General features: G+C 41.8%; 2 protein-coding genes across 4 annotated transcripts; both read right to left on the bottom strand.

The window, feature by feature from the left end:
- Positions 1-584: 584 nt before the first annotated feature.
- ubap2a (ubiquitin associated protein 2a) lies at positions 585-16,813 on the bottom strand. Of its 3 annotated transcripts, none has more exons than XM_055022087.1 (27): positions 16,726-16,813; positions 14,002-14,139; positions 13,682-13,759; positions 12,731-12,841; positions 11,577-11,739; positions 11,392-11,472; positions 11,248-11,311; positions 10,988-11,097; positions 10,750-10,808; positions 10,039-10,109; positions 9,510-9,672; positions 9,114-9,384; positions 8,194-8,498; positions 7,869-8,095; positions 7,232-7,517; positions 7,096-7,135; positions 6,830-7,001; positions 6,641-6,692; positions 5,461-5,773; positions 5,286-5,377; positions 4,035-4,085; positions 3,594-3,687; positions 3,081-3,491; positions 2,881-2,985; positions 2,740-2,807; positions 2,457-2,648; positions 585-1,427 (listed from the first exon to the last, which is right to left on the bottom strand). In XM_055022087.1, the coding sequence occupies exons 2-27, from the start codon at positions 14,095-14,097 to the stop codon at positions 1,332-1,334; spliced, it is 3,771 nt and encodes a 1,256-aa protein (XP_054878062.1). In that variant the 5' UTR covers positions 14,098-14,139; positions 16,726-16,813; the 3' UTR covers positions 585-1,331. The 3 variants fall into 3 exon arrangements, with proteins under 3 accessions (XP_054878062.1, XP_054878079.1, XP_054878070.1); XM_055022104.1 differs by having other exon boundaries at positions 4,035-4,082; XM_055022095.1 differs by having other exon boundaries at positions 14,002-14,116; positions 16,726-16,771.
- A 1,576-nt stretch (positions 16,814-18,389) lies between these two features.
- On the bottom strand, positions 18,390-27,746 carry dcaf12 (DDB1 and CUL4 associated factor 12). Its single transcript, XM_055027596.1, has 9 exons — positions 27,336-27,746; positions 25,728-26,018; positions 25,352-25,630; positions 23,866-23,926; positions 23,525-23,718; positions 21,981-22,046; positions 21,601-21,763; positions 20,312-20,490; positions 18,390-20,205 (listed from the first exon to the last, which is right to left on the bottom strand). The coding sequence occupies exons 1-9, from the start codon at positions 27,393-27,395 to the stop codon at positions 20,047-20,049; spliced, it is 1,452 nt and encodes a 483-aa protein (XP_054883571.1). The 5' UTR covers positions 27,396-27,746; the 3' UTR covers positions 18,390-20,046.
- Positions 27,747-27,789: the final 43 nt, after the last annotated feature.

The raw sequence follows: 27,789 nt of genomic DNA, 5'->3' as shown, positions 1-27,789 counted from the left end.
TAACGTTTGGCATTACTGTCTTTAAATAAAGGTACAGCCAAGAAAATAATTCGATGCATAGGTCAGACAATAGTTTCGCAGTTTTCCCGCGTGTAGTTTTGCTCACCGTGCTGATTAAAGAAATCTGAACTGAACTGAATCACGCATGCGCAAAGCTGCTTCTCGTCAGACGTTCCTACCGCAGCACGGATGGACAGAGCACTATCGGTGTTAGTGCGCAGGTAGGATGTTTTGATAAGAAATCTGCTGAGTAAGCAGTATAACATCTATGTAACTATTTGAACTATTTAAAAACAAAACAAACAACAACAAAAATCTGTTGAAATCGATTGCAGTCACGAATATGACAACGCTGATGAACGAGCCTTCCACCAGCGCCTGAACGCACCACAACAGCTGCGCTTGCAGTTTTTGAGGCCTTTTCGAGAAAGCCTTAAAACAAAATGGACCCAAGATGCGATGTCGCGTCATTTTACGTCTTTTGCAATAAATGTCCCCGTTTTTCCACGAACGCCATTTGAACCCAGTGTGCGTGAAGGTCCAGTTCAACGAAGCTCGTAAATATTAATGCCAGATCACTAAAGAACTGTTAATAACTTTTAATTTGGACAACAAGGATTAAAATGACATCAAATCCAAGGCTTGGCCGACCAAACCAGCCAACAAGTGAGAAGTCAGGAATGAGAGACAAATGGAAAGAAACTGGGAGAAAGAAGAGAAGTCAAGCTATTAAAAGTCGCCCTCAGTATGAGGATTCACAGATGCGGGCGACCAAATGTTACAAAAACATAGTTTTTTTTGTTTCCCCAAAATAATAATAATAATAATAATGATAATAAAAAAAGGCCTTTTGCTTTGAAAATGATGCGTATAATCTATGTACACCATTCTCAGTTTATGGTTGCAAACAAAGAAAAATCACATCACAAGATGCTTGTGTTCAAGTATATTCACCAACTTTATCTCCATGGTTTAGCATTCTCATCGTTCCACTTTCTTTTTTCTCTTTTTTTTTTTTTGAAATAAAATGTCCTTCAAAATAAAAACAATGCAGAAAACCACATTTTATGTCCTACCAATACATATATACTGTATAAATACATAAATATATTTTACATACAACAGCCATAAATTTGAAAAGGGGGATATACAGAGCAAAGGGGGGGAGGACGGGGGGATGGTAGTGTGTGTGTGTGTGTTTTAGCTTGTGTTGTAAAAACGCTTCTGTCCCTCTACGATTGCGCGGCATCGACCCGTGTGTGTGTGTATGTCCGCACACACACACACACGCACACACACACACACACTCTCTCTCTACAGAAGCAACCGTCTCAGTTGGCCCAGTAAGGGGAGCTGCCGTAGCTCGACTTGTTGACTTGGCTCTTCTGCTGCAGGCTGCTGGACTGACCACGCTGGCTCGGCCCGCCCTGGGAACGAAACGTCTGACCGTTAACCCAAACAATAATAACCTAAAAGGACATTTTTCTGTTTGTTTCGCTGGAATATCTATATCAATTTGACAGCAAAAATACTTCTTTTTTTTTTTTCTTTAAGTGGTTTGAATGTATTTGAACATTTTCTGATTCTACTGTGTGTGTGTTTGGTGCTTTTTCCAACGACCCAGGATTTATTTTATTTGTTTTTTCCCTCTCCACAAATCCCAATCAAGTTGAATCTTTACAGGCCAAGGAGCCTTTTTTTTTTTTTTTTTTTTTTTGCTTTAACTTCTGGTATTTTTCTTTTTTATCCCCTCACAAATTATGCCCTTATATTTGTTAATACCTGCCATATAAAATTAGTTGTTTTATGTTCAAATTAAAGAAGCGACATTTTAATGACTATAGTAAAACTAATTGCAGAAAATAGAATAGAATGTTAAAAATTTGTGGAATATTTAAGGTGAAAAATAAAAAAACAAACTCCAACCAGTTTTTACACTGCATGTATACAGTATTGTGATATAATGTGTCAACATGAAGTTGTGCCATCTCGACTCCTGTGTGAAAATTAACCACTTTAATATTATTACTAATTCTACTACAACATTAGAGATTTGTATATTTTTTAACTTTTTCATCACTGCTTTTGTAACCGTCACACAGTGTAAAACATTATCTGGCCAATCTGAACTGTAGAAACACAAGTAGTGCATTGGTGGGAAAAAAAAAAAATCCACATTTTCCAAAAGTTAAGTCTACAAAACCTAAAAATTCAGTCGATCTATATTGATTTTTGAGCTCAACCCTGATTATTGCCTTGTGTGACATCACCAGAGGTTTGTGGGCCTGAAAACTCGCTGGGAGAGCAGAATACAACTGAATTCAATTATTATTTGCAACAGAATGACAAAATAAATAGCAAAACAAGGTCTATATTTCATCTGGAGTGAGGTTAGTCGATTTTACAGAAAGCTTGTAAAACCTTAATGATTGGAAAATCGCCCATCAAAAGCTCACCTGTCCGTCCTGAGCGAGGTGGTGGTGCAGCAGTTGTGAGTGTGGTTGCTGGTGAGGCAGGATGTGGAGGAACGGGGGGGGTGCATAGCCTCCAGGAGCTGCTCCGGGGTTCAGCGGTCCGGGACCCCCGAGGGCCGACGGCAAGCTGAACGGAGGGGGGGTCCCTGCATGGAAAGCCTGCTTATCGAAAGACTGCGGACGGATTAAAGGAAGGCGGTGGTTAGGAAAATTTTTTTTTAAAAACTGGGTGACGGCAAAATGATGATGATTCATGCGGCCTGACCTGGGTCTTATTGTAAACACTTCCACTGATGTCTGGCACGCCGGAGTTACTGGATGTCACTGAGACTCCTGGAGTGAACACAGGAGAGGCACTCGCATCTCAGGAACTGAATGGAGGTGATCGCTTTTCATTCCATCTTACCTTTTCCAGGCCCTGCAGCAGCAGATTTGGCTTGTGCCTGTGAAGAGGAGTTGTAACCTTTACTGTACTCTACTCCCGCTGGCCCTGCTGTCAGCTCCTCATAACCTGTAGACGAAGACGTGCGTCGAGAATGACAAAAACGGTCCGGCTTCAAAGTTCTTCCTGTAGGACGGGGGAACTCTGTGAAACGCGACACGAACCTGAGCTGAAGGCGTGCTGGCCGTAACCGCTGGGCTGCTGCTGCGCCTGCTGCTGAAAGGGGCTGGCCGAGGGGTTGCCCAGGCCCAGGCTCATGCTGTGCTGCTTCGCCGAGGCCGGCCCGGGGCCTCCGGGCGGGACGAACATGGTGGGGCCGTACTGGAAGGCGGCGGCGCTGGGCACGGCGCCGGGCACGCCGGGGTAGTACGGCAGGCCCGTGTAGCTGTAGCCCGGCGGCAGAAAGGCCTGCTGGCTGCTGTGGTGCTGTGGCTGGGCAGGGGGCTGCGCCTGGGGGGGCTGAGGCTGCGCCTGGCTCTGACCTTGGCTTTGGGCCTGGGGAGGCTGGGGGGCTGCCAGGCTGGTAGGGGGCGCTGGGGAGGTGGAGTCGTTCCGGGGAAACTTTGTGATGTCACCTGACCACGGGGGGAGGGAGGAGAGATTTTACGTGAGCAGACATAAAATCGGTTTGAGCGATTATGGAAGAAATCAAACAAGAGAACCAGGAGGAGCTTCACCTGAATAGGGGTTGTTGGTTAGACTCCCGTCTCTGCCAGAGAGAGCTGCTGTGGGTCCAGGGAATGTGATTCCATAGTAATCCTGCAGAGAGGGCTAAAGGAGCAGGGGACACACACACACACACACACACACACACACACACACACACACACACACACACACACACACACACACACACAGTTGTGGAACTGTCAAAAAAACATTAGTTGACTATTGACCACATGCTTCTTTAAAAGCCCAGCACTGGATTGTTTAATTGATGTTCGCTTAAATTATTACAAGCAGTTACATCTTACAACTTATGCTAAAGTCAAATGAGTTTCCATTCTGGAAAACACACTAAAATGGACCTCTGATTGTACACACTGAGTTTTTATAACAGTCAACATCATATGTTCTGTCTCCAATCGCAAACCGTCACTTTAAGATGCGTGTCTTACCATTGGCAGTCTAGACTGGAGCATATGGAGGTCTTCATAGCCGTAAATCTGCTGTGAAAAGAAAAAAAAACAAACAAACACTGTCAGTTCCACGACCTACAAAACGGACGACAAAACTTCTGAAAATATGAATTATTTCTATGTAAGCACTATCAAACTCGAGGTTGCGGCGCAAAATTTGATCGATGGTTTGAAATTGAGTGTGTTCATTTCTGAAATTATACCATCATTGTTGATGCAATGTGAAAATATCCGGTTGTACCTACATTATTGAACCCAGACATCTAATTTGTTTTACCTGTATGATATAAAATCTAACAAATGGTTGTAAAAAAAAAAAAGCCACCTTTTGAGTAGCTCAACAGAGCTAATATGGTGAATGTAGGGCGGCGTCTCCAAATTAAATCCAAAATGCCACTTTCAGTGACTGCCAGGCCTTTTAGCTTTTACAACCTGCTGAAAACATGTTTACTACCCAGAGCCCAACTTCTCGCCACAGCCCTCCAATAATATCCTCAGAGTTTCACAAGACTTCCTGGCTGTTGATTTAATCCACCAGCTTCAGGTTTCCAAAGCGAAGCTGACAGAGCATCAGCAAGAGAGCGCCATGCTTCACTACAGCCGTGGGGCTCTTTTATGTTTTATTCCTCCTAATCCACAGGCAACAGAATTTCAAAGCTGCTTTGGCTTGTTTATGTAGGTGTGAACTGTTTTGGCCTTCGCTTCAGAAGAGCCCTTCAGGGAAACTGAAACATTTCCCACCAAGACTTCCTGCAGCTGTTTTCCCTTCAGTCGAGAGTATCTGACCACCTGCCTCAGCAGGAAGCTGTTGGCAGTTGATGGCTTCCTGTTTTTGCCGCCAGGTGAGGAACGCACTCTTCATTTAACTTTAAACTTTAGAAGTACACTTCCAAATGCAGGCCCACTCTTCTCATTTTTTATAATCCTCCTCTTTTCTCTTCTGTGGAAGTTTGGATTGACCAAGAGGTGTTTAACATGAGATTTTTATACAAAAGATGAACTTTGTAAAGCTAAAAATATGCCTCTTGTGGAGTTTTAGGTTGAACATATTTACAGATGAAGCCTTTTCTCTTTGCTACAAAATGTGATATTTTGCGCAGTGGTGACTTAATTACTTCTCTGACTCCATTCCTCTCCAGGCAATTGGCCTTTTTTGGGTCTGTACGCTCCAGTTAACGATTAATCAATGATACCCGTTCATTTCAGCCCGACTTCTGATGATCCACTTACCGGGTAAGCGGGCAGCAGGCCTCCTGGTCCCATTATATACTGGTTTGGTAGTAGAGGAGGCACTCCCTGGGAAAGGTTGGGAGGAGTTTTGCCTGTCAACACACAGACACAGAAATGACGCGTCCAGCTGGAAAGCGACTCAAAATTTCCCGCCGTTTCAGCGGCGTCCGTCTACCGGTGGAGGAGAGCAGCGCCGTGGTCCTCGGTGCGGAGAGGTTGGACGCGGCTGTGGCTCCGTTGGAGCCGAGTCCCAGCGCCGTGCTGGTGGCGATGGCGGCGGCCGAGTGGAACCCGCTGGTGCCTGTGATGCCGCCGACCGTGCTGCTCATGTTGCTGCCCATGCTGGGCATGTTGGCCAGGTGGCTGATGCTGCTACTGTTGCTGCTGTTGTGGGCCGAGTGGAGCGATGAGTTTGTGGGCTGCGAAGATGTGTAGGAGCTGGACGAGGGAGTGAGGGAGCTCACGTTGCTGCTGTCCACACTCGTATACTGTCCAACATAAAAAAAAAATTAAAAAAAGCACAGAGAACATTTAAAGTGAGGCAAGTGATCCATCCTGTGTGTGAACGTCATCCATGTTGTGTTCCACGGCTTTGTGAGATTTTATATGTATGTTTCTTCATTCAGTTTGGCTTGTTTTTAAAGTATAAATTAAAAAGTTCCCAATGACTTTAGAGGAGTGGTCTGGCTTGGAATGTGGAATTACTAGAAAGAGATTGATGGATTAAAGAAAAGATGGAGGGAAGCTGGAAAAATAGACGTTAGGAACGAACAGATTAATGGATAAACAGATGTGAAGACATAGAAAGATGGAGGGTAGGCCCATCACAATAATGTGTCGTCTCAAGGATCAATAAACGTTTATTTTGTACAGAGCACTTAACTCTGGAACTGGAAGATGTTTTAAATATCCAAAATGAAAACACGACAACCCAAAACAATAATTAAAACGGAAGTATTAATAATAACCACTTAGAAGCAAAACCATAAATAAAATGGATTATGATGTCACTCTGAACCAAAATGCCTGTCAAAACATGTTCATAATCAGAATGGAAATTGCTGAGCTCATTTGAACTTTATTATGTGATTAGTTGCGAAAGGCTCACTGGAGGAATGAAACAGAAACACAGACAGAGGAATGGAGCAATAACTGGATGAAAGGACACGACCTTCAGACTATGAAACATATAAAATGAAGAGACTTTTTTTCCCCCTTTCCTCCTTCCACAAATGTCTTCTTCCATCGTGATCCAGATCTGGAAAATATCTAAATCTAATTCCCGTCAGGGCCGGAACCCTGACGGGTCATTTTGCGCTGATATTAGCGTCGATGCAGCCCCAGCAGGTACTCACAGTGAGAGAACTTGATCCCAGAGCTGAAACCGAGGAATGGCTGCTGACATGGCTGTTGGGAGTAAAAAAAAAAAAAAAAAAAGTTGAACTCAGGATGCGATTATGCAACGTCCACAAGTCTATAACAAAAAACACAAAGTTGGCAGAGCTCTTCTAAAGTTACGACACTTCAGGCGAGACTTGAACGACCTGTTGAGCGAGTTCAGCTGGTTGGCTGACGCCAGGTCCTGTGTCAGGCTGGAGAGCGTGGTGGAGCTGTGAGGCGGCAGCGTGGGGGTTAGGTGGGAGGACGCTGAGGGACCGTTGGCGTTGATGTTCACAGACGGCGACTCTGGCTTTGGTGTGGAAGAAGCCGATGACGCTGAGAAACACAGAAAGAACTTGTGTGCCGCTAACTGATAAATGCACCTCTTCTACCCAAACAGCTAAAAATAAAGCAGTGGTGAGTAACTCACTGTCTAGAGCAGCTGAAGTTCTCACACCATTCAGACCATTCTGACAAAAAAATTGCAGTTTTAGGTTAGTTGATAGTTAATTGGTAAGAACAATGACGGCATCCTTTAAAAAGGGAAGATAAGCTGGCCTGCTTACCATCACCGGCCCCGTTGGCTCCTTGCTCTGGGAAAAAGCGAGCCGTGTGTGAGGGGGCATTGTGCCTTCGTAACTCCCCCCTACTGAGGAGAAGTGGGAGGAGGTAGGAGGTGCAGAAGATGAGGTGGTTGAGGTCGCTGAGGTGGACGACGGAGGGTTAGCGGGGCTGTTTGTCCCCAACGATGGCGTGAGGCTGGGCATGGCCGCGCTGGAGGAGTGATACACCGGTTCCGACGACGAGAGGGGCGAAGGGAGGGCGACTGAGAGAGAGCTGCCCAGCGACTCACTGAAAAACACACACATGGCAAGATTGAGAAACGGGGAGGGGAGAAAAGAAATGCTTGATTAAAACAGTAAATGCTTCTCTGGCAGTATATTTGCATCCAATACTTCTGATATTGTGTAAAAGGCTTATGTGGCTACATTAAAAAACTAGCAGAATGTGCCAATTTTTTTCTTTAATAGTCAGAATAATCAGTTGTTAAAATAATCATAACCATCACAACTCTTCAACTTGCCAATCTCAGCAGTAATACACCTAATCAACATCAAGAACGAAGATCGCCTCTTGTACAAAATGTGAACTATTTTGAAAAATGATTTTAAAAAGATGCATTTAGTCAGAAGGCAGCAGTACCTGAGAGGTTTTGAGTACAGACTTGTGTGGCTTTGGGTCCCTGGTCCTGATGCAGGTGATGCTGGGGCGGGCGCCGGCGTGGACTCCCGGGACACTGCGCTCACACAGTTGTCCACGACCCCAAACTCTGGCAGTGCCGACTCTGAACCAAAGTCCAGAGCTCCAAACTGGAGGTTTAACCCTGGAACATCAGCTGAGCCCGGCATTTCTACTGCTGTGGATGGGATCTGCCAGAAAGGAGCCAACACATTCATACATGTCACCGCCTCCTTCGAGCTTTAACTGCAGGCCCTTTTGTCTCCCGGTGCATCACCGTCACTCCTACCTTCGATGTAGGAGGTATCCTTCGTTTCGGGCCTTTGAGTTGCCCCCGCTGTTGCTGCGGCGTGCTGCTCCCGTGGGAGTCCAGCCCCGGACTGGGAGCGCCAGGCTTAGTGCCAGCAGCAGCCGTCACCGGGCCGACCTGTGCTGGCGTGCTGATGTGTTGGGGAGCAGGCGAGGCTGAAGCAGGGGCTGCTTGCTGCTGCATGGGTGGACTGGACTGGCGCGCCAGAGGCAGGGAGGGCCCACTGTGCCTCTGAACCAGCTGGCTCAGAACAAGAGAAGGCTCCGGCTGCAGCCCAAATTCACCTGCAAACAAAAGCAGGGAAGAAGGAACAACAAAAGGCATATTTACTTTAGGACTGAAACAATCATTTGTGATTAATCGATTATTTAATTAATCGTTAATGACTTTGACGATTGTTTAATTGTTAACTGGAGAATACAGATTAAAAAAAAGGCCAAAAGCTGGAATAACAACACATTCAGGACAATAAATATATGCATTATCGCTTTATATTTATATATAGATAGATATATATAGATATATATTTTAGGCAATAAAATTTATTGTTCTTATTTTAAAAAAAGAACTTAAAGTATTATATGCATCTCTAAATATATTTCTGACATTTTATATCAAAGGCTTAAATGGAAAATCCGCAGAATGTTGCAACAATCTCATCGATTAATCGTTAGATTGACTGTCTGAATAGTCTGTAACTAAAATAATCCGATTAATCGATTACTTGTCAGAATAAGGAATAATTAAAATAATCGTTTTCAGATTAACTGATTAATCGACAAAAAATCATTAGTTGCAGCCATAGTTTACACACAGACTGCGAAACTGTCCGGGGCGTACGCCACCTCTCGCGCAGCATCGGTAGATGTATACGCCACGAAAACATCTCGACCACTTACGACTGAACTGCGAGGACAAGGATGTGCTGTTGGACTCTGAAGCTTTCATGTCCCAGCTCGAGGATGATGGCGGCGGTACCGGGGCTCCCAGACCCGGCAGTCGACCTGTGGAGGTGTTGCTTCCTTGGGTGCTGACAGGAGGGGCAGCCTGGGATGAGGGCAGCTGGCCCAAACCGGGACCCTTGAGCTGTTCCAGGATCTGAGCACCAGGACTCGGCTGAGGCTTCTTGGCTTGGCCCAAGTCCCCAAAACCAGCCCCCAGAACCGAAGACTAGTGAAAAAAACAACAACAGTGAAGTTCTGAATGATTATTTTTGGTTTCATAATGACTGTGAACAACAAACAAAAGGAAAACACGAATAAGAACGCAGTGTTCTTTTTTATTTTCAGTTTTACCAGCGCAGCGTGGGCGTAGCTCGTGCTGCTGGTCGTGCTGCGGCTGGGTGGCGGTTGCTGATGGTGGTGGGAGTTGGTGAACACCAGACTCGGTGTGGAAGAAGAGGAAGGTGGCTCTCTTCCTCCTACTCCAGGCTTTTGCAGCAGAGAAGCCAGGTCCAGACTAACACACACACACGCACAAGTTTTTGTAAATACATATATTTTTCCACTACATAGATCCAATCTCTAAGAGGTATTAGGACTGCTCAAAAAAGAAACATTTTTCAAATACGTCACATTATAGCTCTTGCTACGTGTCTGTATTTGTTTCCCTGCTAGAAGCTGAGCCTCCACTTCAGTCCAATAATTCCCAGAGTCTCAACAGGTCAGAAGTTGCACTTGATTTTTTTGGGTGGAGTATTAGAGTGAAGGGAACTGAATTAAAATGTGCAACATTTTTCAGATTTTCATGTGTTAAAAAAGGCTTCAATTTGAAATCGTGGCATCACAGATGTTCCAGAGGTGGGACTAATTTTGCTAGACTAACCTTTGCCCAGGGGTGATATGGTTCTCAACATCAGGTGCACTTGAGGAGGTGAAAACCTTGGTCTCTGAAAGCTGTATGGACACAGAAACACACAGTGTGTATTTTATATATATATATATATATATATATATATATATATATATATATATATATATATATATATATATATATATATATATATATATATATATATAATCAATACATAAAATCCTACTTTGAGTTTTATGTCAAATCAACACAAATTAAATGACAGCTATCACACATGACATTTTGTACCTTTAAAATGACATGCAATGTCACAACCAGTTACAATAAATTAAATAATGAAATAGATAAATTACATTATCTAATATAAATGAATAAGACAAAAAAATGTTCCTTTTCTGCAAAACCAAATATAGAAAGCCACACAATTAACATTTAAACAAAGCAGATGTATAACAAAAACAAAATTTATTGCAGCAGTATTACACCATTAGTTCAATTGATTCAAGCCAAGTCAATGGAACAGTCACAAAATGTCACCAGAATCTCCCTGTCCCACTACAGTATTTCAGAAAATTTTACAAATGTACTGAATCGTAGCAAAGAGTGTCGTTTGCTAAATATCGTATTGTGAGCGAAATATTGTGTATTGTGAGATTAGTGTATCGCTGCAGCCCTAATAAATAAATACACACACAGACAGAGACAATCAAACTTTTTACTCACACTGACATCTTCATTCCACTCCTCGGCTGTCCAGTCTTCCATGGTATTTCTCCAGGCAACTGGAAGAACGAAGACACACACACACATATATATATTTTATTTTTATATATATATATATATATATATATATATATATATATATATATATATATATATATATATATATATATATATATATATTGCTTTCCCACACTGACAGATCACAGTGAAACTGCAACACACTCTCTCCAGGGCTCACCTGTCCCATCTGTGCTGCTGCTGTTGTTGTTGCTGTTGGCTGTGTCCCAAACCTCGGTCTGTGTGGTCCCGGTCCCAGACTCTGAGGTGTAGTCCGCTGGGTTGAAAGTCCTGATCAAAAAGATGAGCAAAGTCCGACAAAGGTTAAAACTCGCCTTGGTCGGTTCTTTCTCAAATCTCGCAAGTTAACTTCACATGTTAAAAACAGAACAGTAGGCAATGGTCTGAAGCAATAAACGTAGTTGTGTGTTGCCACTGTACCCCATTCCCTGTGCTGAGAACCTGCTTCCAGGCGGCGCTCTGCCTCGACCCCGACCTCCTGACCCTGCAGAACATCCAAACAAAAGTCAGACCCATTCACTTATTACGCATCATTCTTACAGTGCTACAATTTCATCCTCCTACCTCTGCTTCCCCTGGCTCTTCGACCTCGATCCGAACCTTTGTCCAGTGGAGTCGCCTCCACACCGTTCTCCTCTGGACGTGCTGTTAACAAAATAAATAAAAATCTATCAGCAACAACTACAGGATTCAACAGGAATCCTGCTCTGAACTAGATTTAACCTCATTGTTAAGCCCTGGGTCCTCACCCTGCCGGTTCCGACTGGCCCCCTTCCCTTTGCGGTTGGCTGAGGCGCGGCCCTTGCTGGCCTCCCGCTCCCCTTTCTTCTCCCGGTTCTCCTTGTTCTCTTTGCTCTCTGATGGGCTCTCCTTCACCAGAGGCTTCTTCTTCCCCACCGTCTCCCATGAGGTCTGAATGCAAAAGAGGAGAAGACACAAAAACAAAATAAATTAAAACATTTTTAAAAGTCAATATGCATCACAATACATAGAGGACCGCTTAGAAAACTGCAGTATTTGGTAGGTGAATATGTTTCAAGTGAAATAAATTAATGCTCTGTGTCAGGGGTGTGCGAACTCTTTGTCACGTGGGCCAAAATGTTCAGCTCAAAAGGACTCGCAGGGCAAAAGTTAAAAACTAAAATCACCAAAAATAATATCTTTTTACCTGCTCAATAACAAACTGAACATTTTGATGAAAAAAAATTATATTTTTTTGTAGGAACAGAATTGTAGATTCAAATCCTCAAATGCTATTTTTGCCCGTTTCTCTTGTTAAATGAAAGACAACCAGTTTGCTTTTTAGTAATTTGGGCCTGATTGAGAAAAAAAAAGAAAAAAGAATTAATTTGTTAACATTTTTTTCTCCAGCAATTAAAAGTAAATTTAGGTGCATAAATGTACTATATGGTAGAAACCATGACAGTAGAATGAAACCAGAAAGCTTGACACTTCACATTTGTTTACTAAAATTTTACTTAAAAGTTGTAGTTTTGTCCCAATTTAATTTAATTTAATCTTGAACTGTGGTCTAAGTGATGCACAAAAATTGTCTGGGGACCACAATTGGCCCCCGAACCGCACTTTGCACACCCTCTATCGCTATACATACACTATGTTTGGCCTGTTGAATAGTCTCCAACTATCGTTAATGCCCAAACCTGACACAGATTTCATCTGATGAAATGCTAAAGCTCACAGTAACATCTTCTGTGCAAATGAATAACAGCACAAGTTTAAAGATACGGTACTAATCCAGAAACTGATGTTAGTTATCAAGGATTTAACGCATTTTTCTACAACCAGCCACTCGGTTCCCAGGTATTCTGAGCATTTATTGAATTGAAACGAAACCCTTGAATAAGCAAATCCCCATTACCAGATGAAAGGAGCTTCCACTTACCATGTCCGAAGTGCTCTCCAGGAGGAAGTTGATGGCTCTGCTAACGTCCTCATTGCAGTCATGAAGAGCTACCATGCACTCGTCTTGATTCTTCCCAGTCACCTCCATCAGCTGGAAAAAGAACAACACACACTTTACGCATGTCTGCTTGTGACAGAGATGAAAAAACACAGCACTCCCACTGGGCACCAACTTAAGACTCTGTCAACAAAAATGTTGACAGAGTTGCAGCATCTTCCACACCAACTGGCACCCCAGATAAAGATGTGTAGAAGAAAATTCAACTGTTGATTGCGACGCATTTATTGTACTGACGGGAGAAAATATACTATTAGACGCTACCTACACGCTAAGCAGTTGTTCAGAAAAGCTTTGCTATGGAAGAGAAAGCCTTTTTTGCCCTACCATTACAAACAAATATCTAGAGCATGCTAGACTCCACTGCAACTGTGTCCCATTTTTATGTATAGTGGTCAATTTTTGATTATGGGAGCCTGTTTCTCTTCGAAAGTCTCTAGGAATCTCGTTGAATGCATGTCACACAAACTCTTTGAAATACCAGGAAATTTTTACAACAAACCTCTTAGAATCTTCCAGGAAAACTAAAAATGATCAATTATTCCCGGGTATTCCAATAGGAAACTGGTCACAATGTGTGGTCCAGTCGGAAATAAATGGCTCACCTACACACAAAATCAATATTTATTATCGGTAATCTCCAATATATGCGGAAATCTATTCAACATCTATGTGGCGAGTTAAAAAGTTTCCCCAAAAGAAAATTTGCACTTGGATAGATTTTTTTTTCCCCCTTAAACATTTAGTGAGCATCTGATGCTAACGTTCAAGAAATGTTTGCTTTTGTTCTGACAAGTCCTACACATCTTTACCAGGGGTGCCAATAAGTGTGGAGGGCACCTTAAGCCACCGAAACGTCCAAGTGTTTCACACCTGGTTAACTTTGTCCTCAAAGTCAGCATCATTCTTGTCGTAGATCATCTGAGCAAGCCGGATCTGCTCAGCAGTAGCCTGTATCGCAGACACATTAGACATTGAAAAGGGATGCAGTTCTTTTGTGGTAGCTGTTAAATTGGTTGGCGTGTTTTTAAAAATTAATGACGAAGAAATAAATGGGAAATAACCACTTCCTATTGACCCATTAGGATAATGTCTACTTTGCAGATGCAATCAAACCAAATTCAAACTTTAGTGCTTCTTATCTAGTGCTCAGAGGAGAGCGCTTCCACACTTTGGCGTTCGGGGACGCTCACCTGTATTTGCTTCTGTGGCTGTGGTGTGTGAGGGGCCGCTGGCAGCGCTTTTTCCCGAGGACCCCGGGCCTTGTCGCCGCCCAGCAAGCTCATCATATACAGTATATACAAAACTCTGTATGTACAAAATAGAAAAACCTGCAGAAATCAAAAAGTAAAACCCACATAAGAGAATGAGCAAAAGCTACCAGCAGTAATGCTAACTAATAACTCCCGCAAGGCAGTTTACGACCCAGCTGCAGCGTTCCCCTTGTTTGATGCCACAGAACTTCCTGAGCATCCAACGCCAGAAGATGCTTTGAGCACAGTAAAGCCTCACTCTCGAGTAATGAATAGTGGCCTTGTGAAGGCTGTAAGACGCACAGTTGGCCTGGTGACGCAACAGCTTTGCTGAAAATCTGGGTCAAGGAGGAAGAGCGACCCAGTGTCCTTTTACAAACACCAGACTACACAACGTGGACAAACAACACACCCCAGACTCCATATCCTGTCTCATTGTGGAAAAAAAGAGTTTTTATTTAGACCCTAAACACAAAACTGATGCACTGAAATGATCTAATCGACACGAGGATCCTAATCAGTATTGCAGAAATCTGCAAAGTCAGTGTGATCCTTTATCACACCGCTGTTATTAGTTCCATAATAGTCTTGATATGCACTCAGAATTGGCAGACATTAAGATTCATTTCTGCTCTCATTGTGGACTGACTGGTCAATAACTGAAAATATGACTTGTTTTCTGATCAGTAAGGATGCAGGTTGCGATGACAACACTCTTCTGTGTGGAAGTCGTCACTGAGAAAAGATGACTCAAAGGCTTTCACACGGGGAAAAAAAATAAAAACAAGTGTAACATATGACTCTAAAGTTACTTTGCTTTACCTTTTTATAAGAGCTGAACTATATCTTTCATTTCACGTTGATTACAAAATCTTGGCAGTCGAGGGAATCCCACGATGAGATTCTACTTCTCGATGGAGAATGCAGTCAGATTGTTGTTGGGCAATTCTAAGAACTAGAATAGGCTGCTATGTCAAATCGTACGATGTTGTTTTTGTTTTAAAATGACACTGAGATTCTGTTCCAAGTGCTGAGCAGTACTTCCTCTGCTTTTAACACAATAAATTAATTATTACTCTGGTCAGAGAAGGCTTTCTAAAGCTCTTTTACACCTGCAATAAATTAATGAATCATTAAATCTAACAACAGCACATCTGTTTCTTTCCTCCTCAGACCTTAAGTTGAACGTAGCTGATTAATCTGAGTAGCTCTTAGTTTTTCACCGGAAAATAAATCAGGTAAAAAAGTAAAAATAAACATATATACAAGCTCTAATTTTTTCCCCCCTTGTTTTATTTATGCAGATACCCCCTATAGCAGAACCTGGGAGAATTCACTATGCATATATATGAGGCTTTAAATTTGGAATGAGTTGAGAAACTAGTGTTTTGCAACAAATACTTTTAAAACTAGCATATCCAAAAAGCAGAAAAATAACATTTGTAATCTACAAGCTCTACAAAAAAAAATCAGTGAATTGGAATTCAGCCACTAGATCTCAGATCTGTGCAACTTTAAAAAAACAACAACACGTAACTAGATGTGTAAACTGAAAACAAAACATAGTGTACAAGCTTAGATTTCCCTTCTGACCCATTTGTTTTGTGTCAGAGAACAATGGCAGTCCGGCTATACGTGCTGTGCGTGACGGTGGCAAACACACAGCTTCTCATTGGCTGCACCATTGAACAAAGCTAAAACAAGAGCAGGCTTTTTTCCCCCACAATTTCAGCAGATTTGAGTCTCTTTAGAACAATTCAAAAAAATTTGTCACGGACAATTTAGTATGCAACGCCACCGATATCGCAATGAGGATAAATTACTTAATGCCTCTTTAAAGCAAGAGTTTAAATATTCATTAGGATATGCAAAAATTAAAAAATAAAAAACAACGACAAATGTCTGAAATTGCACAAAGATGTTTACTGTTTTTTGTGGCCTGTTTTTTTTTTTTTTTCCAGCCAGGGAGACAATTAACTCTGTAGCATTGTATTTGTTTTGAGTCAACGCCGATTTTCGCTGGCTGCCGCCGTGCTGCTCGTTTCTAACATCTAAAACGTGGACGCGTTCAGCGTCCTCTGCGAACGCAAAAGACTTCGAGACGCAACCATCAGCTCGACAAAGACTGCTGTGCTGTTGACACCGCCGTCCCCTTTGTCCTCGCTAGCTCGCCGTTAGCCGCTTCGCGCTACCGTTGACACTAGCATCGAGCAAACGCCGCGGCTAACGATGCTATCGAAACCTCGTACAAGTTGAGCCGTCAAGCTGCCGTGGGGGAGTCCTGCGCGTGTTTCTGGGGCCGCACAACGACACGCACGGAGACGGTTAAAAAAAAAATGTTCCCGTCACACAACCAAGACGAAGCCGAAAGCCTGGCAGCGACAAAGGTGTATCGAATCTACAGGAGGAGAGAGTAGAGGAAAGAAAAGAAAGAAAGGGGAAAAAAGGCCTCGCAGAGCACAATCCAATCCCGACATTGCTCGCCGGGATTCAAGACAACAGGAAAAATAGCGAGGAGACATCCTCTCAAAGCCCGGCGACCGCGCACAAAGGAGCCGGCCACTCGCCGCTCCGACGAGCCACGAATTAAGTTCGACGCGAACCGAGCGCGAAACGTTAACGGCGAAGTTGAATAGGACGAAGAAAAATGTGTGTTTTTATTACCTGCTAACACGCTTCACTCGGCCAGCAGCAGACAAGGTGGTCACGTGACGCGCGCTGCCGAGGTGGATGCTCCCCTCTGATCCAGCTCTCCCCACGGCGCTCGCTGTTACCACCAACCAGCGTCCACGGACCAGACGGGTTTATCGCACTTGCACAGATTCATTTAGCGCATTTTGTTGCTTCGCTCCCGATTCACGCATTTGTTGCGGCGCTGCGCTGAATGGTCAGAGGGTTATTTGTGTTGACTTAAGTTCAAATGAACTTAATAGGCCCTTCGATTGGAAAATATGCAAACTATTACCATATAATCAACATAAAACACTGTTTATGATTATACATATATATATATATATATAAATGTTTGCTCTCAAACATTTATAATAGTGACATCACAATAGTGATAACTGTTGGGTTATCACTACCTTACAGCAAAATGGCTTCAACTTGCTGCAACTAAAGAACCTGACTTCCGGGTTATCAAGAACTTCAAGGTGAAAGGTTGACATGTAGAGAGGAAGTCCACAGGCTATTCAGGAAAACCGGGGAACGCCTAAACGGTTTCCTGTAAAGGATGTCGAGATGCACAGTGTTGCCACCAGCGCAGAGCTTGCGCAACGATGGCGGCAGAAGAGGCCTGGGAGCCTCTGCACTGCATGCAGAGAAAGCGGCCGGGAATTACTTGAACTCAGAAATCCCATTTTCAGATTCCAGTTGACAAAAATTATTTGGAGAAACAACTCCCAAATAAGTCATAATTTAACACTTGTGATCATTTTAAGTCAATAGCAGAGACGACAAAGAGAACATTTCCCTACTCTTTATTAACCCTTACAACAGAAAGCTTTATCATCCACCTGTATTTCTTCTAGCAGTTTGCAAATCTCACTAGTTTCCCAACTTGAAGAGCACGCTCAGTGGGGCGTGACATGGGTCACCGGCAGACTTTTGATTATCAGACACATGACACGAAGCGCAACAAAGAAGACGTACTCTGTCCAAGAAAGACATTAGCTGCAGTTCTGCAGAAAGGATGGGCTTAAGGCTGATGCCAAGTTATTTTATACGATGAATCCTGGTTCCATTTTGAACACGGACGAGATTGCTTCCTATGGTCAAAATGTGTACCCGAAACAACTTTATCCAACAAATGTGCATAATGGACGATGGGGCGTCGTGTTACAAAGGCCAAAGCAGCTACAAAGTTATTCTAAGGTCATAAAAATTGGGAACCAATACAAACTGGATCCCAATTTGTATTGGGATACAAAGAAAAGTGGATCGCTTTTCTCTGAAAAGTTACAAAATCAAGAGTAACTAATGAGACCAGAGGTTCCTAAAACATTTCATCTTCTGAGCCCCAACGTAGTGAAAGAGCCTTGAGTAGCTCCAAGTTAAGTATACAGGCATTATTTTGTAAGTCAAACGTGAAAGAAAACATTAATTTTGATAACTTTTAGCTGTACTTTTACATTTTTTTTGTGAGATTAAAGGCATAAACAGGGTCTTCCAAAAAATAAGAGGTGGGAGTTAAATTGGGGGTCCTGACCACAACATTGACAACCTCTGGACTATCACATTTCTGTTGAAAGAACTGCTTACATAATTTCTATCAAGTTGACGCCTCAAAACCAAAAAAAAAAAAAAAAGCCAAACAACAAAACAGATACATTAATATACATTTTATTGTATTATTTACTCCTTTTTAAAGAATTAGATTTATATCCCCAAGTGTTTATATCTTACAATATCCTGTTTCAGTCATTTGTAAAAACATTCACGAGGCTTGTATATAAAAAAAGTGTCACCAAGGAGACGGATCAATCCACACAATTTCTCAGGCGTACAACAGAAAATGTCCGCAACTGTCCTTAATGCATTTTTTTCTTTTTCTTTTACGAACACACATATACACATTTATATATTTATATAAAATACACCTTAAAGTGTTGGATGTTTAGTCAGTACTTGGTCAGAATTGTTTTATTTCATGTAGAAAAGGAAACTGATGATTAACTCTGTGGCTGTCTTTCACAGAAAGATTTCAGGAAGGCAAAGACGTAGCTGAAGCCAACCCTGATTCTACCTATAACAAGGGGAAGCACAGCCACTCACGGCTTGTTAAAAGAGAGGGCGAGTGGCTATGAGAGAAAATATACATTTATAAATATGTATGCGCCAGGAGAATTTCCAAACATAATGAGCTTTCTTTGCATCGCTTCTGAGAAACTGTTCCCGATGGACCATATGTGATCATGCAATCAAAACCATCATCCTTTAGAAGAAGCAAGATGAACAAAACGAAGACGACAAGGTAAAAAGGTGGTAAAATAAATACAAATGAAGTAAATCAGATCATCAGCATGGGATCGATCGCCCGTTGGATCAAAGTGGAGAAAAACAAAACAAAAAAAAAAATTTCTATATTACGTCCTAGCAGAGCAATAACACTGCGCTTATCAATTCTAACACAATTTTTCTCCTTTACATCATCTCGGTGAAGATAAGAGGAAGAGGAAGAAAAAAAATAATAAATCTCTCACTTGATCCGGTTCTTTGTTTTACTTCTGAGAGCAGAGGGAAGAAGTACTTTGCGAGTGTTGATCGTTCTCAGATGTCAACCTGCACTCGTGCTCGGTCCATCTACAGGAATGGCATCAGTAATCCTTCAGTCATTATTGCTGTCCATTTATGCGAAAGAAGGAAAAACTATTTCGAGTGAATGCTGTTCTTTTTGTTTTGTTATTTTTTTGTTGTCGTTTTTTTTTACAAATGCACTTATTTATCACAGAGAAAGCAGCAGTTAACACTATCCTTGAGTACAAAAATAAGCGAGCAAAAGACCACAGCGTAATCCCTGCAGGTTGGATGTGAATGTATTAATGATGCTAAAATGAATATTTTTATTCTTAATGTTTTTCAAAACTCTGAGTTTCTCAGTGGCAGACTTAGTAGCTTTTTAAATTATTAGTTAATTGTACATTTTATATACATATCTATATTTATATATATATAACTACATATATATATATATATAAATAAAATAAAAAAAGGAGGGGTGGGCAGGGTCAAAACAAATAAAAGGTGAAAGGGGTTATTTGGGGAAGATGAGAACATAAAAGTGGATACAAATATACACAGCAACAACATTAAATTATGAAACACCATGCTCCTGAGTCCAAGTGTGAGCAAAACAGATGATCGGCTGATCAAAACAGATCCCAATGAAGGTGATGTGGATGAACTTAAGCGAGTAAGATGGAGGGACTTCTGTAGAACGATGGAGACGTAGGGAAGGAGCTGATTGACGAGGAGAGGAAGAGGCTAACTCCACAGTCCTGCGTAGTTTCCGTGCAGGCCAGAGCAGAGCGGTCCGCCGGCTACAAACAGCTTGGTACCAGAGTCGTCATAGCAGTGGGTGTACACAGCGTTGGGGAAGGAGTGAATGTCTGAGAAGTAACTCCTCCATGTTTCATCATGATTCTGAAAGCAGCCCAGAACAGGAAGGCAAGGTTTGGAGATTAAACATCCTATTTCTGTCATCTTTCGGTAAAGAAGTTCTAAAAGAAAAACAAAGAAAAACGCTTACCAGCCAGCCTTTCCCTGTGGTTAGCTTAAGGATGCCATCTGGGGCACTTTTCCGATACCCACTGGATGGATTGAACGGGTTCTCCAGGAACCTATGAGCCCGGATGTCGTAGAAGAGAAGAGAACCTTGACCGGTACCCACAGTCACAATGTGCTCATAGAAACTCACGGATCGGATCCCTGCACAAAGACATAGCTAAGCATTAATGACAGGAAGACAAAAGATACAGAGTAGGGATGCAAAGCATTAATCGACTTACAATTGTCAATTAATAGTTTATTACATTAAAATTAGTTTAAATTCTTTAACTAATAATGTCCGCTTACACCTTCTTTCGGTATTGTAGTTTGGCCGCCATGCAGCAGAAGGCGCCGCTGGTCATCCTTAAGCGGAGCCAGATACAGAAATAAAGACGGCGGAGCCACAACATAACAAGAAAGAGTCCAAACAGAATCCGGTTCGGGACGTTAAATGCACTTCACGCGGTTCTGTTTTGAAATACAAACACTTAACAAGCTCTAGCAGCCATCTTTTTCATAGTGCTCATTCGGTTGTGCTGGATGTCACCGCATTGTACGATGATGGAAAAAAAAAACAACCTTTGCTTCAATTAAACAGGTTTATTTTGAGGGCCGTCGCCATCGAGGGAAGGTCTCACTTTCCTTCGAGAGCAACCACCAACGGTACCTCCGTATGAATATTAAGTCATTTATTCTTTTCGTCTTTTCAGCAATATGATAAGTTCATGTTTGGTTATATTTTATAAATATGTTTAATAATGTGACGGGAAAAAGCTTTGTCGGTCAATTCAGATAGTATTTAATACAGCTGACAAAATAATTTATAAATGCAGTTTTTTCTCTATTAAGCATATAATGAAAAATCTAGTCCTTCATGTTATAAAAGACAGTTGGCCAAGAAAAAAACGTAAGATTTTTTTTTTAAGAAAATGGTCGCTTAACAGATAATGTAAATCAACTTTAGATCGACTAATTGATGACTACTATAAAGGATATAAAGTTTAAAGTATCAAACGCCAAACCATGAACTTAGTCAAGCTAAAATATTTTTAAACAATATGTAGCTAATATTAAAATAAATGTAATTGTAAGAGTTAATCTCGTCAAAAAACGAGCTTGAGTTCCTCCAGGATGATGTGACTTCATCATTTAGTCACACAAAATCTTTTTTTTTTTTTTTTAAGTTTATTAGTGAGCACTAAGTATTTCACAAGAGTCAAATCCAACGATGTAAAATCTCTGGATTTTACATCTTCTTTGGAAACTTACCGCTTCCTCTCTCTCGAGAACTAACAGACTTGATGTTGTGGGTAGGCTGGCGTGGATCCAGAAAGGAAACATGGGCCTGAGAACCCACAGCGTACACGGACCAGTCCTGTCCATATGCTAAACACACATTCTCTTTGCAGTGAGGCAGCTTGGTGGACAGTATCTGTAGAGACGATGCGGAAATGGCAAGAATTTTAAGTTAAATTTGATATGAAAAGCACATATTTTCTACAAAATTATATTCTCATGCTCCATAGATGTAGAAAACTGCAGCAGAAAATAAAAGACACGTGCAATCTCAGTCTACTTCCTGCAAAGGTGAGCACATAGAAACGCACGATAAATCACAGAATAGACCAAATGATCATTTAGTCATGTACCTTGCACAAATTATGCTCTGCTTTCCAGAGGTGAAAATAACCATCCAAGGACACAGCGCCCAGCTCCTGAAAAAAGAAAAACCGCACAGAAAGTCAAGACATAAACCACTAAAATATGGGGCATGAGAAATGAAAAAAAAAAAAAAAAGTTTCTGCTGTTTCCAAGTATCTTTTTGGTCTCTTTTTAACAGAATGAGAATTGACTGCACCAGGTTTAACCGCAGAGACAGGAAGGACGAAGAAGTAATTATTAGTGAAACTGTGAAGTATTCAGACAGTTTTCCATTTAAAAATAAGTTCTTAATCCCAAAAGAAAGCTTACATTATCTCCAAAGTGTCATTATAGATCGGTCTATGGTTTATGTTATTGGTCAAATTAGATGTGATAAATTCTACATATAAAATTAAAGCAAGATTACAAAAAAGTTGCAGCTTTAAAATGAACAAAAATGTCCATCAGAGCATCTCTGTGGATTAAAGTGGTTTTGATAACATGGAAAGTGACAGCGATCTAAAGACATTAGAACGACGCACTTCTGTCCCTCCCCCGTCTGTTTCTGTCCAACGTTAATCAGTTGGTCTGTTAAATCTTTTCAAGGTTACTCTAATTATGACACCACTGCTGAAGGTTACAGTAGAGATATAGATCAGGATCACTCCACATTTTCCTGATTTCCTCATGTTTTTCATGACTATGTCCCAAACTTTGAGAATCTCAACCAATTAAAAATAATCAACTTTTGTACACAATGAAAATTGTGTACAATAGTTCTGACACACCTTGTTCTGACACACAGAAAAGGTTCATGCAACAAGCCGAAAATATTACATGCATGGTGATTTTCCATCATACAAAAATTGTAGCATAAAAAAAAATGTCTTAATGTTTATAGCTAAATTAATTGGATCACATTTTAAAGTGTCATTTGTAACATGTGGTTATTATACCAACTTGTGCCTAGTTTCATGAAAGACTAACCAGTTAAAAACAATTTCATTCCATTAAAGTTTTTATTCAACAACCCTTAATGCAAATGTTTACTAAGTCCATTAATCCATCCACTCCTAAAGTTGCTACATAAAGATGTATTCCATTGTATTCCCACATGAACAAAAAGCAGCATCTCAAGATGAGCTTACTAATTCAACAAATACAAACAGATTTTTTGAGGAAATTTAAATTTAAAAAAATCTTTTAAAAAAAGTTAAAAGTTCAGACAACAAATTTTGGGGGGATTTTGTTCAACAGTCATAACTAGCACAAGGGAACATTAATCATGACAAAGAAATGGGAAAGTTTCTTCACATTAATTTAGTTGTGTGATAGATCAGAGTTAATTACAAATTTTATGAGCTTGACTGCTCATTTTCATCAACGGTTTTTTCTATTATGACTTACGTAATAACTTAAGCTGTTTTATACAGAGTTATAGAAACAAGTATCAGCATTTATCTCTTAAAGATGAAAAATTCGTCTCATCTGTGCTACTAAAAACAGAAAAAAACTAAGGGGATTCAAACTGCGGGAGATCCAGAGGTCTTACTTTATGGGTGTTATTGAAGGCCAGAGCACGAACTTTACAGTTGTATGGGTTGGTATACTCCTTGGGAATGTCCTTCAGGGCACGGTGGGAGATGTGCGCGTAAGATGGAACCGTGTCGTCACTCGGACTCCTCTCAGACTGACCGATTACTTCCTCTGTGATCTCCCACAGACCCATGGAGCCGTCCCTGGACCCTGCAGATGAAAGCCCGCACAGCGGATAAACAGCCAAACCAGTAAGTAGGTGAAAGGTGAGGATTTTGTAAAACGGTCACAGAAATAATTGCTAAACCTGCTGGTTTTACCGACTGGCCAGAGGCCACACAATTCATGCTTACTCACCAGAAACAGCCATGGTGTCATTGATCCACGCTATGGAGAAAATCCAGTCATTGTGACCATTCTGGAAAACAAAATGGTTTTGATGTGAAACATCATAATATCCAAAAGTTACAGAATATTTTTTTAGTTTAGTTGCTCCTATTTAACAACTTAAGAACCTTGACGTGTGGATTTAGAATAAAACTCCCAAACTGACTCACTGTCTCATGAAACGCTGTAGGAAACAATTCATTTTTCACAGAATCCAAAACTCATCTTTTGTATTTTCCTAATTTATCCTGTTTAAATGGGTTGAGCGGTTTTAAAAGACCTATCACTACCAAAATAAATCTGTGAACTTTTAAGTGATAGAAAATTGAATTTTCTCATTGTACTGAAACACATTATCTAGCCTGTTCTACTAGATAATGTGCTGCAGCATTCCAGGAGTTACTGCACAGTGCTGCAGAATATTCCACTGTACTCGACACAATAGACGGGGCAAGCTGCACACGTTTACTGTGGACTGCTTTGACCCCTTTAATTGACCGTGCTCTAGACAATATGGCATTTTGAACGCTTTTGTGTGTGTGTGTGTGTGGGGGGGGGGGGGGGAGGGGGTTCGGCAAAGCCCACGTGAAAACAACGGCTTTAACTATAACAGAATGAGAACTCCACTTTCATTTGTTAAAATAAAATATAAAAACAGGGTTTCTCTGACTTTTAAGATCATATATAGAGTATCTTATCAACTGCAAGCTTTATTGTATATTAATGGAATTTTAATGTATAACACTAACACGAAGTAATGCATCAAATCTTCTACCAAAACACACCAAGCTACCCAAACTATAAGGCTGGGAAATGAAAGCATTAATAAGAGCAGCAGCAAAGAGGCCCATAGAAGCTACGGAGAAGCTGCAGAAATCCACAGCTCAGAAATCCACAGCTCAGGTGGGAGAATCACATGTTTCGGCAAAGCCCACGTGATTCAGCCAATCAGTTGGCTGAATCTGACCTGGTTAGAAGTGTTTAGAAGAGGCCAGGGAGGTGTTTCACTTTTAGATGGAAGGTAAAAAATTTTGCCAAAGGGAGGAGGTGTTTCCCCAAACCAGGGAGAACCTGTATAAGTTGCAGTGTGCAAACATATTAATTACTTTCACCTGACTTATGTTTTGAATTTCCTTATATTAATTGGCGTAGTTGAAGTATTGATTGATTGTAACAATTATGTGCAAGTCTAAGTGCTTTAGATCAAATAAACTAAAAAAGATAAATCAAACTGACTCGTGAAAAGGTTATGACGATTCCCTTTAGCAAATTCTCGGCGAACAACAACAAAACGTTTTTAGAAATAAAATTTAAACCTTTGAATTTTGACTTTTATTTTAAATCAGGTTCTGGCCCATACATTATTAGCAAATTACAGAAAGTCGAGGCACTATTTCACTAATTATGCTTGCATGTCTGAACAACATATAAAAATGACCACACAAGAAACACTTACATCTCCAACACAAACAGGGTCCAGTGTTGGCAGCTGGTAGATGGCTAAGCTATTGGGGTTATCTCCTCCAGTGGCAAGCAGAGTTTTTGAGGGGTTGAGTTCAATTGCATGTATGCCACAGCCCTGCTGGTCCAACCGGGCATGAGAGCCCCCTGTTGGGAGATATTGCCGCCCTGTCGTCATAGCACCCACTGTCCCAGCGCCTGCGTCACTACACTCCCTGTCCTTCAGCATTGGAATGCGTGTTATTTTCCCCGTCAGGACATCAACGACAAAAAGCTGCAAACAAAAGAAGAATACGTAGCCGGTTAAGTACAACATATGCACGAGGAACATCAAAACACAAAGACGGGCGCCAAAAACTGGATTAGCTCACCGTGTTGCACTTGGTCCCACACACCACCTGTCTGTGGTTGAGCCACTGCGAAGCAAACACCTTGTTCAGCCGTCCCAGAGAGAACTCCCTCTCCTTGAGGATCCCAGGGAGCCTGCCGGCCGCGAAGCCACGCAGGCTCCGTTGGAGCCGCAACTCATGCTGCTGCTGGGGCCTGAACTCGCGTCCACGGAGAGCGCACACGACGGAGCGCCGACTGCCGCACCACTGCTGGGCATGCCGCGACGAACAAGAAATACGGATCCGCTTCTGTGGCGCTTGACACCAGCCTAGCTGTGGAAGAAGGCAGAGGAAAAGGGAGAGTTTTTATTACAAGCGAGAAAAGGCTACCCTGCATTCTCAGGAGTAATAAAGTCGTTAAGCAATATTTATTTCCGCTAAGAATCAAAACTGATAAGAGCATAACGAAACGGTTCAAACTGTAAAAAGAAATTGTAAAAATAAAGACATTCTTAGTGTTTGACTCAACTAAAATGAAAACTTATTTAAAGTACAAAAAAACTCAAAGGTGCAAAACAGCGACCTGTGGAGACGATACAGTGCAGTTCTCATACCTGTTGAAATGTTTCAAATGTGATGAAATCGCAGTTTATTGCTGGGATTGATGAGATAGACTTTATCTAAGTTATTTGTAATCAGAAGAAAGAAAATCATTCATGAGTTCAAATGCCTTTACAAACGAGACAAGCATTTTATTGATGCCAATGCTTTGTAGAACCTTTGAGATGGCAAGGTTGGAATATGTCTGCATCTGCTTTTTAAATGCAAATTATGGGACTTTTTAGGGCGTCCTGTTGCCCCTTTATTTAGGGGCATCAGAGTCAAGGAGACTCAATAGAAATGCATGCTATCCTTTGCGGATTTTCCTACAAAGAATGTACAAAAAGTAACATATAATCAAAAAGGCATACATTGGAGTTTGTGATTATAAACAAAACGTGAAAAATTATACACTTTTGCAAGGCACATTATCAAACAAATATTATTTCGACTTATTGCTCACAAATTACCACTACCAATAATGTGTATCTTCTCCCCAGGTGACCCATTTTTATGAATGTACACCCATTCCGATGACAAACTTAAGCCAGCACACGAGCACGTATGACGTCTCAGCTAACGCTGACGTTGGTAAAATGCTTCTCAGTCAGATTCCAAAATGGAAATCTCGTTCCCAGTCGAAATTCAGTTCAGTTCTTGCTGGGGACGAAAAGTTGGTTTGACCCGCAGGGTCACGCTACGGGGTGTGGCCTTTAAAAGAGCACCTGCGACCACGTAATTGCAAAGCTACGCAGCAGCTGAAACGTCAGCCTTTATCGGAGCCGAGCAAACACTGAGCTAACGTTAGCCCTTGTATTGTAACGGACTGCCGTTGGCGAACGTCGGGCTAACATTAGCGGATGTTGATCCTCGAATGGAAACAATGTCGAACCCTTCTTTTGAAAAGTCTCCCGTGTGTGCGTTCCGGCTCCTTGTGCGGCCGTATAGAGCGGTAGTTACTCGGGTGAGCTGCCGCACGGACGCACCTGTCAGCTAACACTGGCTAGCACATATTTAGTTAGCATGCTAACACAACCGGTTTCCGCCTACCTGTTGTTGGTCCTTCGGCTCTCCTGCCTTCCTTTTCCTGCTAACTGTTTTTCTCGCCATAATCTGACACACACAGTTCCTTCACCCACATGGAGGGTACAAGTAACACTGGATACTGGGTCATATAATGGCGATATGCTATTTTGTTCCTCGGCCCTCGCTGGCAGTGCCCGTCGATGAGGTAGGGCGATCACATAAGGGTAAGGTTGGTCAGAGCGAAGCTAAGATTAAGGTAAATATGCAGCTCCGCCTCCTGAATAATATGACCGTGAGGCCGCAGAAACTATCCCGTTTCCACTCAGTCTTTTCCAGTCCGTGTTTCTTTGTTGTTTTTTTTCTTTCCCCTGCCTAGCTGTGTGCGAAGCGGCGGCAACGGCGAAAGCGTTGGGCAGTGCGCAGCCGCACTCAAATTAAACAACAACAACAATTTCGTACGGAACCGAGAGCGTAATAC

This window comes from Poeciliopsis prolifica, unplaced genomic scaffold, assembly GCF_027474105.1.
Source record: "Poeciliopsis prolifica strain line A6 unplaced genomic scaffold, Auburn_PproV2 SCAFFOLD003, whole genome shotgun sequence".
Taxonomy (NCBI): Eukaryota; Metazoa; Chordata; class Actinopteri; order Cyprinodontiformes; family Poeciliidae; genus Poeciliopsis; species Poeciliopsis prolifica.
The sequence above is the reverse complement of the archived record's forward strand: the minus strand, read 5'-3'. Positions and strand labels throughout refer to the sequence as shown.

Excerpts from the sequence above, each read along its gene's own strand:
- ubap2a (XM_055022087.1), bottom strand. The coding sequence starts at position 14,097 with ATGATGAGCTTGCTGGGCGGCGACAAGGCCCGGGGTCCTCGGGAAAAA. Across the intron at positions 6,693-6,829 it reads CAGCTGAACTCGCTCAACAG|CCATGTCAGCAGCCATTCCT; the intron begins GTCGTTCAAGTC and ends TACTCCCAACAG. Across the intron at positions 1,428-2,456 it reads ACCTCGCTCAGGACGGACAG|GGCGGGCCGAGCCAGCGTGG; the intron begins GTGAGCTTTTGA and ends TTTCGTTCCCAG.
- dcaf12 (XM_055027596.1), bottom strand. The coding sequence starts at position 27,395 with ATGGCGAGAAAAACAGTTAGCAGGAAAAGGAAGGCAGGAGAGCCGAAG. Across the intron at positions 26,019-27,335 it reads AGCCGAAGGACCAACAACAG|CTAGGCTGGTGTCAAGCGCC; the intron begins GTAGGCGGAAAC and ends CTTCTTCCACAG. Across the intron at positions 23,927-25,351 it reads ACCCTGTTTGTGTTGGAGAT|AATGGTCACAATGACTGGAT; the intron begins GTAAGTGTTTCT and ends TTTGTTTTCCAG.